Source organism: Salminus brasiliensis, chromosome 4 (assembly GCF_030463535.1).
Source record: "Salminus brasiliensis chromosome 4, fSalBra1.hap2, whole genome shotgun sequence".
NCBI classification, from domain to species: Eukaryota; Metazoa; Chordata; class Actinopteri; order Characiformes; family Bryconidae; genus Salminus; species Salminus brasiliensis.
Window position 1 is genome coordinate 28,465,010 of NC_132881.1, and position 15,765 is coordinate 28,480,774.

A 15,765-nucleotide genomic window follows, 5' to 3' on the forward strand; every position below is an offset into this window, starting at 1 on the left:
CCACATGCTGAGGGACAAAACATTCAATTGTACTTTATTATGAATTTGCGGAAATTCATATTTAACATGAGGTTTAAGGTGATTTTGCAGTTTTCTGCAATATGCCTCCAGATTCAAAGTAAGAAGCTTGGCACTGTAACTCAGCAGTGATTGCTTTTCTGATTGTTTTACTGGGTTTGCAGGGTCCATGCATTTGCATTATCCCTTGTTTTGTTCTTGAGCAAGCAGTCTTTAATGCACCACACATGATCAGACCACAACTGTGCAATATGGTAATATGGTGTAATATTAGAGGCAGGGCCCATTTTTGAGGCAAATTGTTATTTTTAGGGAGCAAGGTCTGAGAATCAGGAGGCTGCTGCCGGCCACTGCAAAGAGGAATGTGCTGAGAGGGGGCAGCACTGACACCCCACCCCAGTCTGCAGCTGCTGCTGCATTCCAGCGGGCTACCGAGCCGTCACGGGACGCCTTCTGCTTTCTGCATTCTGCATTCGCTCAGTTTCCCAGCATTTGCCAAACTTGACCTTCTCCTACCCATGCCCTGCTATAAGCAGCACGGAAAAATAGGTTGATGAGGTTTTCTATGTTCATTTATTTGCCTTTGAAAAATTAAAACCAATCTACGTTTGTTCTTCCCTCTACTGTATTCCTTAATGCTGTCAGATTGAACATGATATAAAGAATTACGGGCAAAATTTCTATTCTCCTGAAGGAAAAAATATCACATTTTCAGAGTCCCAATGTTTTCAAAAGATTCTCCAGAGCAGGATTATGTTGCTGAAGGTCAAAAATAAAAATTAAAACAGGCAGGTAAACAGCAGCACCACCCTGTTAGCTGAACTACATTCGAATCAAGTCCTACACACATGGAAAATCCTTTTGGTCTGGCATTAGGACATCGGTGATGTGACCTAATTCCATCACACAAGAAGGATTTCCCCATTTGTATGTCTAAGTTAACATCCCATTACAGTCTTCTAACTTGGCCTGGAGTTCATTTCACATACTGCAACCCATTACCTATTCAGGGGTAATATAGAGATCTAGACAGATCTACTTCAAGCTGACATTTATGGGTGAAATCATACAGTTTAGAAACTGCTGGGTTGTTGTTTTTTTTTACTAAAATGCTGAGCTGAGTCTGTCATTTTACTGGGTTATTTCTGAATGAAGAGTTTTGTGTACCACTTACTGTTACAGGACAGCAAACCCACAAACACGTCTTTTATTTCAAGTCAAAAAAGTATAAAAAACCTACACATCTGAACTGCTAATGTGTGACTGATTCACTAATACGGGATTGTTATAAAGTGGTGGTGTTGTTTTTTTTATTTTTACACTGTCTTACTTTAGAGTTGCTGGTAGTTGATAACTGTGGCCCATGATATTTGTCATGGGTTTATAGCTGAATATTAGGCTATTAAGCTATTAGGGCATCACTGTTTTTCTCCTAATGTTTGGTATATTACTCTGGTTAAAGCCCTAGATCTCACAATCAGCATATTATACCATAGTAACAAAAACACTGTAATTATAATTATGTATTTAGTCTTACCAGATAGTGCTGCTGTCCTCTCGTTGTCTTCTCTCAGAGCAATGTGTTGTTAGCAAGCTGAATAGATTGTAGCCGATTAGCTTTTATCCCCAAAATGTATAGCTGAATATTAAGCTATTTAGCTATTAGAGCATCACTGTTCTGTGGTATATGTTTGGTATATTATTCTGGGTAAAGTCTGTTTCTTAATGCTAAAGGCTTTATGTGTTTTGTTTTTTCTGTAGTTATTGATCAATCTTCTGTCATCTTCTCGTGAAGGAAACAAGTTAGAATAGCATCAATATTAAAGAGTGTTTTTCTTTCTTTTAGACATCCAAGTAGGTGGTTTTATTAGAAAAAAATTAATAGAATCCATAATGTTGAAAGTAAAAATGATTAACAAACCAAAACAACACAAATAAAAAGAACTATGTATTAGGATAACTATGCTACAACTCAGCCTGTTGGGTTATTCATTTAACTGAGTGATGCTGGGTCAGTTTAATACTGTGTGTGTTCTGTTACACACAGTAATCCTGTGCGATGCTGTTGGAATGACCGAAACCTGGTTGTTTTCTACTCAGTATCTATCTGGAGCATAGAAGTTGAAAGAGAATGAGAGGTTAGAAGTGTGTCTCGTTTATCATAATATGGATCTCACTTTTCAGGCCAGGTTTAGGAAGCCTGTCATGCTCCAGCTGTTTGGTTCACACCACAACCCGCTGATTAGATCAGCCCCATCCTGCTGGATCATTCCTGGGTTTTTGTGGCCAAGCCCTGTTTTAGGGGAGTGTTTGGTATAATAGCCTATCAGCTGTAAGAAGAAGTGCCCCACCTCCTCGAGGGCACAGTATCAGATTTGCCATTGGCCGTTGCACTACACTCCTCTGGCAGCTCGGTGGCCTATTGCATGGACACCCAGATACGTTGAACAGTGAGACTATTTACCATAGCATTATGCCAAGCATCAGAGAATAACTGATTTCACTGTTTTTATGTAACTGGATAGATGTTTCGTATCTTACGTAATTGAAAAGCAGTGGTGAAATCTGCTCACAGAGCACATCTCTTTGCACAGCCTTAAACACGTAATAAACAGTAACAGAAAGGCAGGATTAAGCTGTTTTTTGGTCTGCAAGCTGCGCAGGACTGTCATAACCAGCCTTGAACTTCAGAAACATGGGACAAGTGTTCACCATTTGTCCATTTCTAGGTTTATCTCATCCTATGTAGTGAAGATTGCTTGTAATGACCAGTAGTAATGCTAGCTGGGACCTAAAAACCTGCAATTTACCTTAAATAAACAGAGAACAGAGGCTATATCACTTTTTTCCAGTAGCGATGCCAGTATTGAAAAATTGAGTATCGAACTATACCAATCTGATATCTTAAATGAAGCATTTAATTTTAAAAATGCGCATCCAAACGTAGGCCACCATGCTCAAGCTATCCAAACACTCAAAGCCAACAACGTAACCTGACACAATATGAGCAGGGACACTGCCAGGGTTTTTGGGCCCATGAATCTTTTTTACACTGGACAACACAACTCTTCACAACAGTTCTGCCAAAATACTCAATTAATCATTTTTAGGGGCCCCTGTCAATCACACATTATTTTATTCACCAGGAAAATAACATGATTTACTGTAGTGTGCCTCAGCAATAGCATACTTTTAGTATATTTCAAATGTGTTCATTAAATAGAAATTAATTCTCATAACAAATACTTTTACTTTCCAGGAAAAAAAATCCAGGTGATTAATATAGCCCTGTGTCTCACCTTTCTGTTCAACCTTCCTCAGAGTTTTCTGAGGTCCCCTATCTCTCCAGGTTAGAGTTCAAGGAAATGTTGCACTTTGTATTATCCTCCAGCCTCATCATGTCTGTTGACCAGAGTTTACCAAAGCTGAGATCACACTTTTTCAGGGAGTTTAGACACAGCTGTTTTCTTTTCTGTTGACTTTTTTTGCAACGTGAAGTGAGCATGTTCCCAAATAATAGCAAATACACTAAAATACACAAATAGCCCTGTCAGTGCAGCAAATCTAAACCTAAATATCTTATATTTGGAGATACACTCCAAATTCTACATGAGCACACCTAAAGCACAATGACACAATGCACACTCCGTGCACCTTCACCAGTCCAGCAGTCATACTTCTTGTCAACAGTTAAGCAAGTGAAATATTGGCAAGGCCGAAGCACTGATATGGTTATCTTTCTACTCAGAGCAATTTTGTCTGTTGTAGAAAAATTTGCTTCTGTCAGTCATTAACTTCTTCTTTTAGCGTCCAGTTTTCCACCCACCTATTATTTCAGCGTTGCTGGTGTTACTCAGTGGCAGGGATGAATGTTTTATGTATACGTTTGATGCCAAGGCAAATAGCGATGTACCATTCCAGGGTCAGAGTAGCAGAGCGGTGTCATTTTGTGCCACTGAACTAAAGTCCAAAGAGTACCGCTGTACTGCTTTGGGCACGTCAGTGGCGGACAAGGTCTTTTTAACGCACTGCTTTCAACAACCATTGGTCCACTACCAAAAGTATTGTAAGTCTTGTGAAAGGTGTTGTGTGGTGGCTGGTAACTACTTCTGACTCCATCTGACACATGGACACATCCTATCATAACCCAACCCATATTAATATATTTGATGTTACAGTTTCTGCTGCAGAGTTCATCTGAAAATTTTAGTTTAGCACTCAGTTTAATTATTCATATATCTGCTTTCCTTTCAGGTACAGTATATAAAGGTGCCATATTACACATTTATTGGGTTATTATACATGTTATTTAATGTATAAATGCAAGTATGTGAGTTTGATTGGGACAAAACATTTTCAGATGCCATTTTACAAATCTGTTTACAACCCTGTTATTTTGCCTCATAATGCAGCATGCTAATTTTTCTTTTCTGGAGAGTGTATGCTCTGCTTATATTAGCTGGAATACTGCACTTCATCTGGATCACAGAATCAGCACATTATACCATAGTAACAAAAACACTGTAATTGTAATTATGTATGTAGTCTTACCATATTACCCAGTGTTGCTACCCAGAGGATCTCATTGTGTTCTCCGAGAGCGATGTGCTGTTAGCAAGCTGAAGTGATTGTAGCTGGGTTTGCTTATAGCCTTTCCTCCACGTGCTTGCTTCCCCAGTTTAGCTTTCTCGAGTCTTAGTTTAAAAAATAAGCTACTAAATCAGGTACTTTGCCTTCTGATGCATGTTTAGATCCAGTTTGGTGGTCAGCTGAGGTCATCCAGTTTGTTTTCAAGGGCACGGACAATGGAAAGAAGAGATGGTAAAAACCAGCATCAGCTAGCGCTTGCTTTTTGCCTTTGAGCTCCTCTTCTGTGTGGTCACAGGGTCTGGTTCACATAACACGCCTATAAGTAGCAGTTATTAAGTCTGGTGGTTATGTGCTGCCTTTAATTATCAACAACACCATATTCATCCGTTTTGCCAGTTTTCACCATGGCTTTTTCTAGTAGGCTGGGCTTAGATTTTCAGGGTCTAAAGCGAGTAGTGAGTCAAGGATGTTATGAAACAGTTTTGGGGTTTTCCCAATATGATTGGGCCGTTTTCCAGCCCTGTTTCGGTTATGCCAGTTTCTTTTGCTTTTTTTTTTTAAGGAGGACGCATTAGTGTTTGAGGTTGACGGTATATCAGTCCCATGTGCCGAACATGTGTCCCATTCTTCAACTATGCCAAGGGCCCCTTTCACCTAAACCTGTTACAAGAAAGTTGCACATCACACATCAGGTTGAAATCATAGCCAATGTTTTACTGAAATCTGCAACTAATCTCAAGACAGTGCTTTAAGCTCAAGTTAGAAATTGCAAAATCCTCCCTCCCTTCTCACAGGCATGGCTCTGAAAGATATACCCTTACCCCCATGGACAGCTGTGTTAGACACAGACAGTAAATCAAATTATTAGCTGTTATTTCCCTCACTTTCTTTGCAATGTTTGCAGTGAATACAGGGAGGTGTGTAGCTACCCACTCACTGTTTGTGTTGTGTGTGAATTATTATTATGTAACACTGGTGAGCTCAAAAGTCTGAGCTGCCCACTGATGCATTGTGCCCCTGTTGTGCCACGTGTCCTGTGACAGTATACGCATGGCTTCTTCACTATTAGCATGATCATGAGCTTAGTAGTACATGCTGCAGTGTTTACCTGAAGGTGGGTGCAGTCCAGCAAGGCGTGCTTGCATGTTGTAGCTTTGGTTTCAATGTTGCATCGACTGGCTATATGGATATCTTAAACCATAAGCCTTTCAATGACATGTATTTATAGATGCATAAGCATCAACAAGCTCGCCATTGCTTACACCAAACCTGTCACTGAAAACCATTTTTACACTGCTCTTCTTTACTGAATTCTGCCAAACACACATGGTCAACACTGTCTTCCAATCAAATGAACAAAAAGCTGGTCCACCTCAACCCCCCCTACACTATCCACCCCCCTGGTTGTTCCCATTTGACATCAAGTCTCTCTGTCACAGTTAAATGTTGTTATGTAAGTTACCAGCAGGTGTTATGTGTGCAGAAATGTGAAATCTAGACACACCAAAACTCTCAATTAACATTAATCAGCCGTTTTCCGTTTGAAGCAACATTTCATAAGAACTGGCACAAGATTCGAGTGACACACTGAACCTCAGTGGTCAGGTCTCACTATGCTATGTCCACATACCCTAGTATTGCTCATCCCTGCACTATTGTAAGAAGTGAAGGGGTTAACAGAGTGCTTCTAAAACTTTGAATCCCCTCCCTCCAACAACTCCCCCTGGAATGGTCAGCCCCACTGGTTCACATGACGCATATGTGTATGTGTATGCATGTGTATGTGTGTGTGTGTGCATGCGCGCTTCTCCGGGCCATATATAGGAGCATGTTTGGTTAGAGAGCTGTTGATAATCAGTGATCTGACTGTAAATCTCTCTCTCTCTGTCTCTCTCTCTCTGTCTCTGACTCTCTCCGCTCATTCCCCCTCTGAAGTTTTTCATCCAGCCTGTGAGGAATATAAAGAACACTGCAATCCTGATCCACTTTAGCTGCAACCTGAAACCATTTAGAAGTTCTTTAGAAGATAATTTGGTTTCTAGTGAGGTTCTGAGCTCTCAGCGTGATCCTGCAAATATGGAAGGACTGAATGACTTTCATGATGATGGTTCCTTCATGTTCACATCAGAGTCCGTGGGAGAAGGACATCCGGGTGAGTCTTGGTCTTGACTTCTGCTTTGCCCAAGCTTCTGATCTCCTTGCCTATTTTTTTTTTTTCGAATGGTCGAATGGTCTCTGTCTGCAAGTTTAAGATTTCCTTAAGCTGTGCAGATTCATACATGCAATTCCAAACAGCAAGCTGCTGACACAGCACTCTGCCTGCCCCAGCAAGTACTTGCTGAAAGGCTTGAGTCTGCTGAGTGGGACAGTAGTGATTGATCCACCACTCCATGACAGAAGTATTCTGGGTTAAATCTGTGGAAGATACTGTATTGAGGAGGACCAGTGTTCAACTGTAACTACTAAGAAACCTATGTTGCCATATTGTGCTGAAAGACCATGGCAGCATGTGGCTGCTTTCGGAAGCAGACCAAGACAGGTGGTTCATGCTTGAAGTGAAAACACATTCACTCTATCACACACTCAGCTGGCATTTCATTCAGTGAGTACTACTACATTACTCACAAATGTCCAGTGTCGCATTACATTGCGCTATGGAAAGACTATCCGAAAGTCCTACTGAACTTCTGAAAATATCGTTACTCCTGATACGAGTAGCACCTTCTACAATAGCATGTCCTCCATGTCAGATTTGCACAACTGAGCATTTCAGCCTGCCTCAGAATCAAACCTGGCATTGACGTTTGCTAGATGTTTACTGAGAAAACACTTTTCTGCGGGTTTTTGCAGTCTTGTGTGGGAATTTGCCAGACTTCACATTTCTTATCTGCTGTTGCCTCAATGCTGCAAGGCCAGCACACTTAAAGCAGGGGCAAAGTGATTGATATCCACCTCGGCTGAACAAAACAAATGATATATTGGCAGGTAAAATCATCTCAAATCTAGTTTATATACAATATGTATCTAATATTTTCCATTTTGTGATTGTATTATGAATTTACCTCAATATACTGACAGATATATAATCTCAACCTCAAACTGCCTCAAAATGAGAAATATTAGATATAAGTCTTGTTGACTTTTGCTTTTGCAGTAAACCTCTGACCCTGAATCAATAAGGCAGGGTGATGGTCACTGTTTTTGGGGGAGGGGGGATACACAATCCATAAATAATCTTTTTGGTTCAATTTCAGACATGCAGCACAGCTGTCTGAGTCCACTGAACAAATGGTCAGGCCTTTGAGGTCAAAGAGGCTTGTTATTGTTGTTGGTTCTGATGTAACTCATGTAAGGTGTTGCCTCAGTGCAGAATGGGGTGGAGAGCGAAAAAACCCAGGGTATTGTCCTCCAGTGTCGCTCGTCTGTGACTTTTTACTGGGACAGTTTTGTGTGACAAAAGCTACATTTTACAGCCCCGGAGTATAAAAGACCCAGGGATTTAAGTGAGGCAGGTTTAGAGTATCTTTGGTTTAATATTTCAGTTTAATAATCAATGTGTTTGTGTCTGTTTTTCTGCCATTTCTGTAGTATATAATAACCATGCCGTTTTGTGTATTCCTTTAAATGATCAGATGATGCTTTCAGGTCCAGGTTCCCTTTTATTTTTCCTATAACCTAAGAATAACACTTTGCATTATTCAGTAGTTACTTATAAACATTAGTATGTAATAGGGAAACTGGGGGAAGTTGAATTGCAGAGCAGTTAAATACCTTCATTGATAACTTCCATGTACTAAATACATGAATTTAACTAATGTGCTACCATGGCATATCTAGTTGCCTATAAAAAAGTAGTCATTACTTGGCAATACCTGCTGCTTGGTTTCATCAGTTAAATGCAAAATCTAATGCTAAAACCCTCCATTATATCTCTGCAATCTCTTTAGTTACATTAATTCAATTCAATTTTTATTTTCCTCCTGTGCACAGACAAGATTTGTGACCAGATCAGTGATGCTGTACTTGATGCACATTTGAGCCAGGACCCTGATGCCAAGGTGGCCTGTGGTAAGTTTATAATGGACATCACTTTAATGTGATAATTAAGTTATAGTTACTTGTTGCACATTACAGTTTTAGGCAGGTAATCTGTAATCTGTAATATAATACATTTTTAATGTTTTATTTCTCAGTCCTCTCAGACCCACTGGTTAGCTTATTACATCTACCTACTAGTCCGACATGACTATGGTTCTAGGTAAAATTACCAATGATTAGACTGAATGTTTATCTCTAAAACTCCATCCTTAAACGTCCAGAATGTCTTCACCCCTATAAGTCAAAAACCAATATCTTTACTTGCTCTACATTTTTGGACAGCAGTAGACATTGTTCAGCAGCAAACATTGATTTCTTTATGTTGGCCTTGTGTTTAATTATATAGAGACTGTATGTAAGACTGGTATGGTGCTTCTGTGTGGTGAGATCACATCCCGGGCCAATGTGGACTACCAGAAGGTTGTAAGAGACACCATCAAACATATTGGTTATGATAACTCTGATAAAGGTAAGGACACCCAGACAAATGACATTTCTAGGCCTTTTTCAGAATTAAAAAATAAAAATCCACTCTTACACCCTCTACTCTCAGGTTTTGACTATAAGACCTGCAATGTCTTGGTGGCTCTGGAGCAGCAGTCTCCTGATATTGCTCAGGGAGTCCACATTGACAGGCATGAGGAGGACATTGGAGCTGGAGACCAGGTAATTACTCAGTAGAGAAGGTAAAAGTGAGACCAATCAACTGAGAACTGTGAATTAACTGGACTGTGTCTTACTTTTTGGCAGGGTCTGATGTTTGGTTATGCCACTGATGAGACAGAGGAGTGCATGCCCCTAACCATCGTCCTTGCCCACAAACTTAACTCCAAGATGGCTGAACTCCGTCGTGATGGCACCATTCCGTGGCTCCGTCCAGACTCAAAAACACAGGTTCGGAAAAAAATTAAAGCAGGTGATTCTGCATTATTGGCAGAACATCATGTTTCTAGCCTATGCAAGGCTCAAATGTCCAGGATTCAAGTTCCTGACAGAAGCTGACCATGAGTTTCAACAACATCTCAGTTGTTGTGGTCTTCACAGCACATTGGTGTTGACCAATGGCTCCCTACTGAGCAAGTTGACAAGCCTTGGCAGCAGCTTTTTTTTATGCCTTGAGATAAAAATGACCCTAACTGTGACGCTCAGAGGCCATGGCCCCCACAGCTGGACGCTGCTGTCTACTTGTCAGTTTCAGCCTGGCCTTTACAACATACCAGCAACCCAAGATGACATCCTCTCTGGAAGATGAAACCTTCTTGCTATTTTGGAGTTCTTAACACTTTCATGTTGGAGACCCAGAAATGCTTGAGGGGTTTACCATTTGTGGCACATGGCCCCCAAGTGGCTGGTAGGGTTCAGCAGTGTCCCTATAGGTTCCAATGCAGATTCTCCCTCTTCTATTATCCCTGCTACACTCTGAGAACACCAATCTCTTAATAAGAATGGTAAACATCAAATGATTGAGCAAGCACCCTCTTCTGGTTGTTCGTGTTTGCAGGTCACTGTACACTACAAGCAGGAGAATGGAGCTGTGATCCCACTGCGTGTGCATACTGTGGTCATCTCAGTCCAGCACGATGATCTCATCTCTCTGGAGGAGCAGAAACGGATCCTATTAGAGAAGGTCATCAAGGCTGTGGTGCCAGCCAAGTATCTCGATGACAAGACTGTATATCATTTGCAGCCCAGTGGCCGCTTTGTCATTGGAGGGCCTCAGGTGAGCTTCATTGTATTGTATTATTTGGTTTTGCAGAATAATTGAATTGCCCATTGAGACTTAGTTCCACCAGGAGACTCATCTACTTTGTCTTCCAGGGAGATGCTGGAGTCACTGGAAGAAAGATCATTGTGGATACATATGGTGGATGGGGTGCTCATGGCGGTGGGGCCTTCTCTGGGAAGGACTACACTAAGGTGGATCGCTCTGCAGCCTACGCTGCCCGCTGGGTGGCCAAGTCTTTGGTTAAGGCCAAGCTGTGCAAGAGAGTGCTGGTGCAGGTGAGAGTACTCGAGAGACTCAAGAGACTGTGTTGTGTGTGTTCTCCTTGTGCTGTGCTCTGGTTGTATTTTTGATGGACCTCTGTTGACATTTGAGCGTACTGATGTTCATGATCTACTACATGATCAGGCATTTAGATAAAAGTGCTGTATTTTTTCTCTTGTTGTTCAGGTATCATATGCTATTGGAGTGGCCCACCCCCTGTCTATCTCACTCTTTACCTACGGCTCTTCCGAGAAGACAGAGAAAGAACTACTTCAGATTGTCAACAAGAACTTTGACCTCCGACCTGGTGTCATTGTTAGGTAAACATGGATGTTGTTGTGTTCTACATGGCTCAAATTCAGAAAACAAGCTTTCTCTGTACTTATTGGCCTGAACTAATCAATGTTAAACCAGATAAATCCAGACTTTCGAGAGCTTGCAAAGCTAATTTTACCCCATTTAAAAAAAATACAAATAGGTTAGGTGATTCTTGCATTTATGAAATTAAATAAAACAAACTGTCCCTGTGAAAAATTTAAACACATTAAATCAAAATTTTTAATCACTTAAAAAAACAAATACAAGCTAAATCTGTGTGTTTGAGCTCATAGGTATGGTGCATGAGCTTTCAGCAGACATCATGAATTTGAATATGCTCAAACAATTCACCCAAATATCAAAAGCAAGAAGATTCATTGAAAGGTTATACAGTGAGGTCCAGTGTGAGGTCCAGTGTGTTTTTATCATCAGCACACCACTACAATGGGTTTTGAAAGTATAGACTTAACAAAAGTATTGCATTAACCATTAAGAATTACAACCATTTTTACATATTGTGACATATGGTCTGTCACTGTCCAATGGAAAACATATATCTCCAAAATAGTGACTCACAGGAGAATGCAAAAATGCCCTTAACTTTGAATGGAAGTCCAGGTAAAATAAGAGTTTATTCCGAGTAATTTAAAGCATTTCCATTGGTCTATTCATGCAGAAGTATTTACACGGTGTTCAGAGCAGTGGGGTTGAAATCATAGAGAAAACTAAAAACGTTTTTCTTTGCCTTGAGAAGCTCTTGGTTTGCTTTTCTATGTTTTCAGTCTTTCTCCACCTCTACTGTGAAGCGCCATCTGGTTTTGCAGCATTTGAATTATATTATAAAGAACTCTCTACACGTCAAAACTCATCCTGCTCATCGATAGGCACCATTTACCCAGTTTTATTGCCATAACACTGCCTTCACCATGTTTACCAGATCAAACTCTTCTCCTCTGTTTCTCAGTTTCATCAATTTAAAAGAATCTTGTTCCAAAATTGGCCAGGTTTATCTGGCCTTTTTGTTCTTGAGTGTTTCCAGTGATTTGTAACTTTCTGTAATTGCCTTCTTGAACGTGTCTCTTGATTGTAGACTTTCACAATGTAGTCTCTTTAGACCACATATGGAGAGTTCCCTTTAACAGCTTCCAAATGCAACCCAACACTTAAAATTACTTTCAGACCTTTTCTATATTTGTCAAGAAATACTGTAGAAACAGGCCACACCTGGCCATGAAGCTGCTTCTCAGTCACATATTTAGTATAGTAAAAGAATATACTTTCTACACTTCAGTTATACCTTGTAAAACCATTGTATTAGTGTATAGAAGAAAATTTACTAACTTTTACCAAGAAATTCTCAAACATATACACACCTATAACATTGCATTGCACTCCTGCACACGATTTTGCATATTTGCTGTCTAGAGAAATGAAATCACATATGAAACAGTGATAAATTATTTGTGTTTACAGGGACCTGAAGCTGAAGAAGCCGATTTACCAGAGCACAGCCTGCTACGGCCACTTTGGCCGCTCTGATTTTTCCTGGGAGCAGCCCAAGAACCTGAAGTTTTAAAGCTGTGCAAGGTGGTAGAAATGCTTCTATGAGACGACAACATCTCGCCTGCTTCTGTGCTTCTGTCCCTCTGTCTCCTTTTCCCCATCTGCACATTTGGACGCTATTACTTTTGTCTGAAGTGCATCACCCATAACAAATGACACATTTCTGATGTATGTAGGAATCTGTCTGAAAGTGCCTTAACACACATTACCTTCACAACCTGATGCATCTTAACATACTGAGCAAATAATGGTCTTAAGCTTTCTTTTCACCCACCATGTGGGAGTACATTCACCTTGTGCGCTGGGCTTATCAGGGAACGATTTATTGCATTACCGGCTCTAACTCAGAGTGTCAGGCACAAATTAACGTAAATATTTTGAAAAATGATGGGAATAAATGTCAAATCCTTGGCCTTAAGTCTTAACTTTTGGTGCTGCAGCCAGTTCCCACATGTGTATCTTCTTGTAGCTCACACATTCAGATCAGCAGTTAGGTCACGTTTTTGAATCACTGGAATTATAGAGATGTTAAATAAAACCTGTTACAAATGGTCACGAATCACAAATATTAGTCTTTCTCCTTCCAGCCGTAGTTTATTTGACTCGGCTACAGCTTTTCCGTCTTCAGTTGTTCTCTTTATTTATCATCAGCACCCAAAAGAACGGCTTCTTCTGGACTTCTGGACAGGGTTTGGTAATGTTTGTTTGATGATCCCTCTTTCTTTTAATTCTTTCTCTCTCTCTTTTTTGTGTAAATTTAGTTTGTAATATATGGATCTATGGATTCCAAAATACAATGCTGTGAAGAGTGGGCGTGAATTGGTGGACCACTGTAAGCTTTGCATTAGAGAAGCTATTTTTGATGCGTAAACGTTGCAGGAGGCGTACACCATAAAGAATGATTTGTGTGCCTTATTTCTTATGAACTTTGCTTTTTATACCCTCTGTATGGCATGAATGTTATGAGAATGGTGTAATGGAGGTAGAGCTACACTGATCGCATGAGTGAATGATGCCTTCCTGTTTACATGTATAGATCCACTGCGGTGTATTCACCAGAGGCCAGTGTGTGTACGTGTGCGTGTGAATTATCAACTAAACCCCAAAACCATGCTGTAAGACTGAGGAGTGTGTCAGCCACAGTAAGATTGCTATGTCTCAGCTGTATGATGTCCAAGCATTCTCCAAAAGGTGCTACTTTAACGAAACAAAAAAAAACTGAGGTCATCCTTGTTCTCGTCACACACATTCAGTCCAAGAAATTTTTCTCAGAAATTTGTGATGTGATCATGTAAATAATTGTGAATAATTAAAAACTATTGAACAAAATATCATTTGTTCTTACATTTGTTTTAATGGTCAAGGCTGTATCTATATCTCAAGCTAAGAGTAAGCTTCAACAGAACAAACATAGATCAGGACATTATGCAAACACTGTATACTATCAACATTGTATTTGTAGCTGTGAGAATAGCTATATCTCTAGAATATGGTATATAATGTACTATAAATAAAATACAGTTGATTTATTTTATGTAGTAGGAACTCACTTTCTAATGTAAACATCCAAAATGCTTAGTATATTGCTGTTCCTTTCCAAAAAAAAAAAAAAAAAAAAACCTGTTTCAAATAAAAGAATCTAAACTTAACTGTGGAAGTCTTTTCCAGAAGTTCTTTACTTCTACTACACCTCTCTCTCTCTCTCTCTCTCTCTCAAAATCATGATCAATATATGCTCATGATGCCACACATTTTGATGTTCTACTGTCCGCAGTCTTATCTTTGGCCCCCCCAAAAAAACGCACTCCCCAACCTGACAATTTTGACCTGTGGCTGCCTTTTGCACAGCTAGTGGGAGGAGCTACTCACCTTGGGGTGGTTATTATGACACAGGACAAAGTTTTTGTTTTTACCAAATAAGCCTTTTTCTGGTTGTGCTACAAATAAGTTCTACTGGATGCAACAGAACCAATTTAATGAGCGGTATTGAGCGGTAACCATAAACTGAGAAAAATACACTCATTAACTCACTCACCAATCATTACAAAGTGTAGATTTAGCATAAATAATTTGAACAACACTACAAGAGTGTTGATACAGTATGTGCAGGGTGTCTGAAGACATTCATACCTTTCAAAATAAAGCACATCTAGGACAACTGAATGCCATTTAGGGCCTTTCATTTGTAAAAATATACTTCCAGGCAATTCCAGAGTAGGGGTTTATTAGGATAAACTGCATATCCAAAAAGATCTCATGAAAACATGCCAACAATCAAACTAAAAAACTGATCAGAGCCAGCATGGTCATATAGGAATTTGCTTTATTTCTTATTTCTTTCTTTTACAACTCAAGGCAAATATACAATACAATCAAACTCATCTTTTGATTTCTACAGGATCCACTTTAGTCTTTGGTTTAATGAAAAAATAAAGGCACAGAAAGGTGCTTTTTGCCAGCCAGCACATCTGCCTATGGGAGAGGCTTTTTTGGTGAGAGGATACTGTGGGGTCTTTGCACTTGTACACTGTGGCCGTACGTTTGTACTTGCTGTTGGTTTGCGAGTGTTTTGCATGCGTCATCACTCTCGATTGAGTAGGAATGTTCTGGGATACTGTGTGAGTTTAAGCAATACCTCTGAGACTGGACTAAGTTAACCAATAGCCAGTCATGTCATCAAAAGTCCTCATTGGTAAATCAAGGTAAAAGGTGATGCTCCACATCACCTCCCTTTGCTGAGAAGACCCATCCAAATCAGGATCTTGGAGGTAATGCAGCTCCTAAGTCTTTGCAAATTGCCACATGGAATGTGAACACCATACGGGCTCCATTTAAACAGTTTGCAAATCAAGCTCAATGCTTGGGGCTGCGCCTGAATAGTTTAATGGAGCTTCCTTTTCTTTTTTTATTGAGAAAAGCAGACAGGAAAGGATGATTCATTCAATCGGATCAGACGCAGTCCCGAAGCCTGCTGGTTACAAATAACAAATATACTTGTTACGTAACAAGCAAACGTAAATTTCACTGTAAAACTTTCACTCATGTCATAAATTTAGCTAATCAAAACTCGAAAACTCTTTAAAAGTTCCAACATATCTAAAGTACTCATTTATTATTAAAAACACTGACTCCAAGCTGGTGTTGTAACAATTTCCTGAGGAGTAGACTAGAGATCCAAACAAGTAGATAAG

The 15,765-nt window shown here is 39.9% G+C and overlaps 1 protein-coding gene across 2 annotated transcripts; it reads left to right on the forward strand.

The window, feature by feature from the left end:
* Positions 1 to 6,469: 6,469 nt before the first annotated feature.
* mat1a (methionine adenosyltransferase 1A) lies at positions 6,470 to 13,903 on the forward strand. Of its 2 annotated transcripts, XM_072676891.1 has the most exons (9): positions 6,470 to 6,760; positions 8,599 to 8,676; positions 9,053 to 9,175; positions 9,260 to 9,372; positions 9,457 to 9,600; positions 10,208 to 10,426; positions 10,525 to 10,707; positions 10,880 to 11,013; positions 12,485 to 13,903. In XM_072676891.1, exons 1-9 carry the CDS (start codon positions 6,685 to 6,687, stop codon positions 12,585 to 12,587), a joined length of 1,173 nt encoding a protein of 390 aa, XP_072532992.1. In that variant the 5' UTR covers positions 6,470 to 6,684; the 3' UTR covers positions 12,588 to 13,903. The 2 variants fall into 2 exon arrangements, with proteins under 2 accessions (XP_072532992.1, XP_072532991.1); XM_072676890.1 differs by having other exon boundaries at positions 9,053 to 9,372.
* The last annotated feature ends 1,862 nt before the right edge of the window (positions 13,904 to 15,765 follow it).

Coding starts and splice junctions, on each gene's coding strand:
- mat1a (XM_072676890.1), top strand. CDS start 6,685: ATGGAAGGACTGAATGACTTTCATGATGATGGTTCCTTCATGTTCACA. Junction 6,761..8,598: donor CGTGGGAGAAGGACATCCGG/GTGAGTCTTGGT, acceptor TCCTGTGCACAG/ACAAGATTTGTGACCAGATC. Junction 9,373..9,456: donor ACATTGGAGCTGGAGACCAG/GTAATTACTCAG, acceptor ACTTTTTGGCAG/GGTCTGATGTTTGGTTATGC.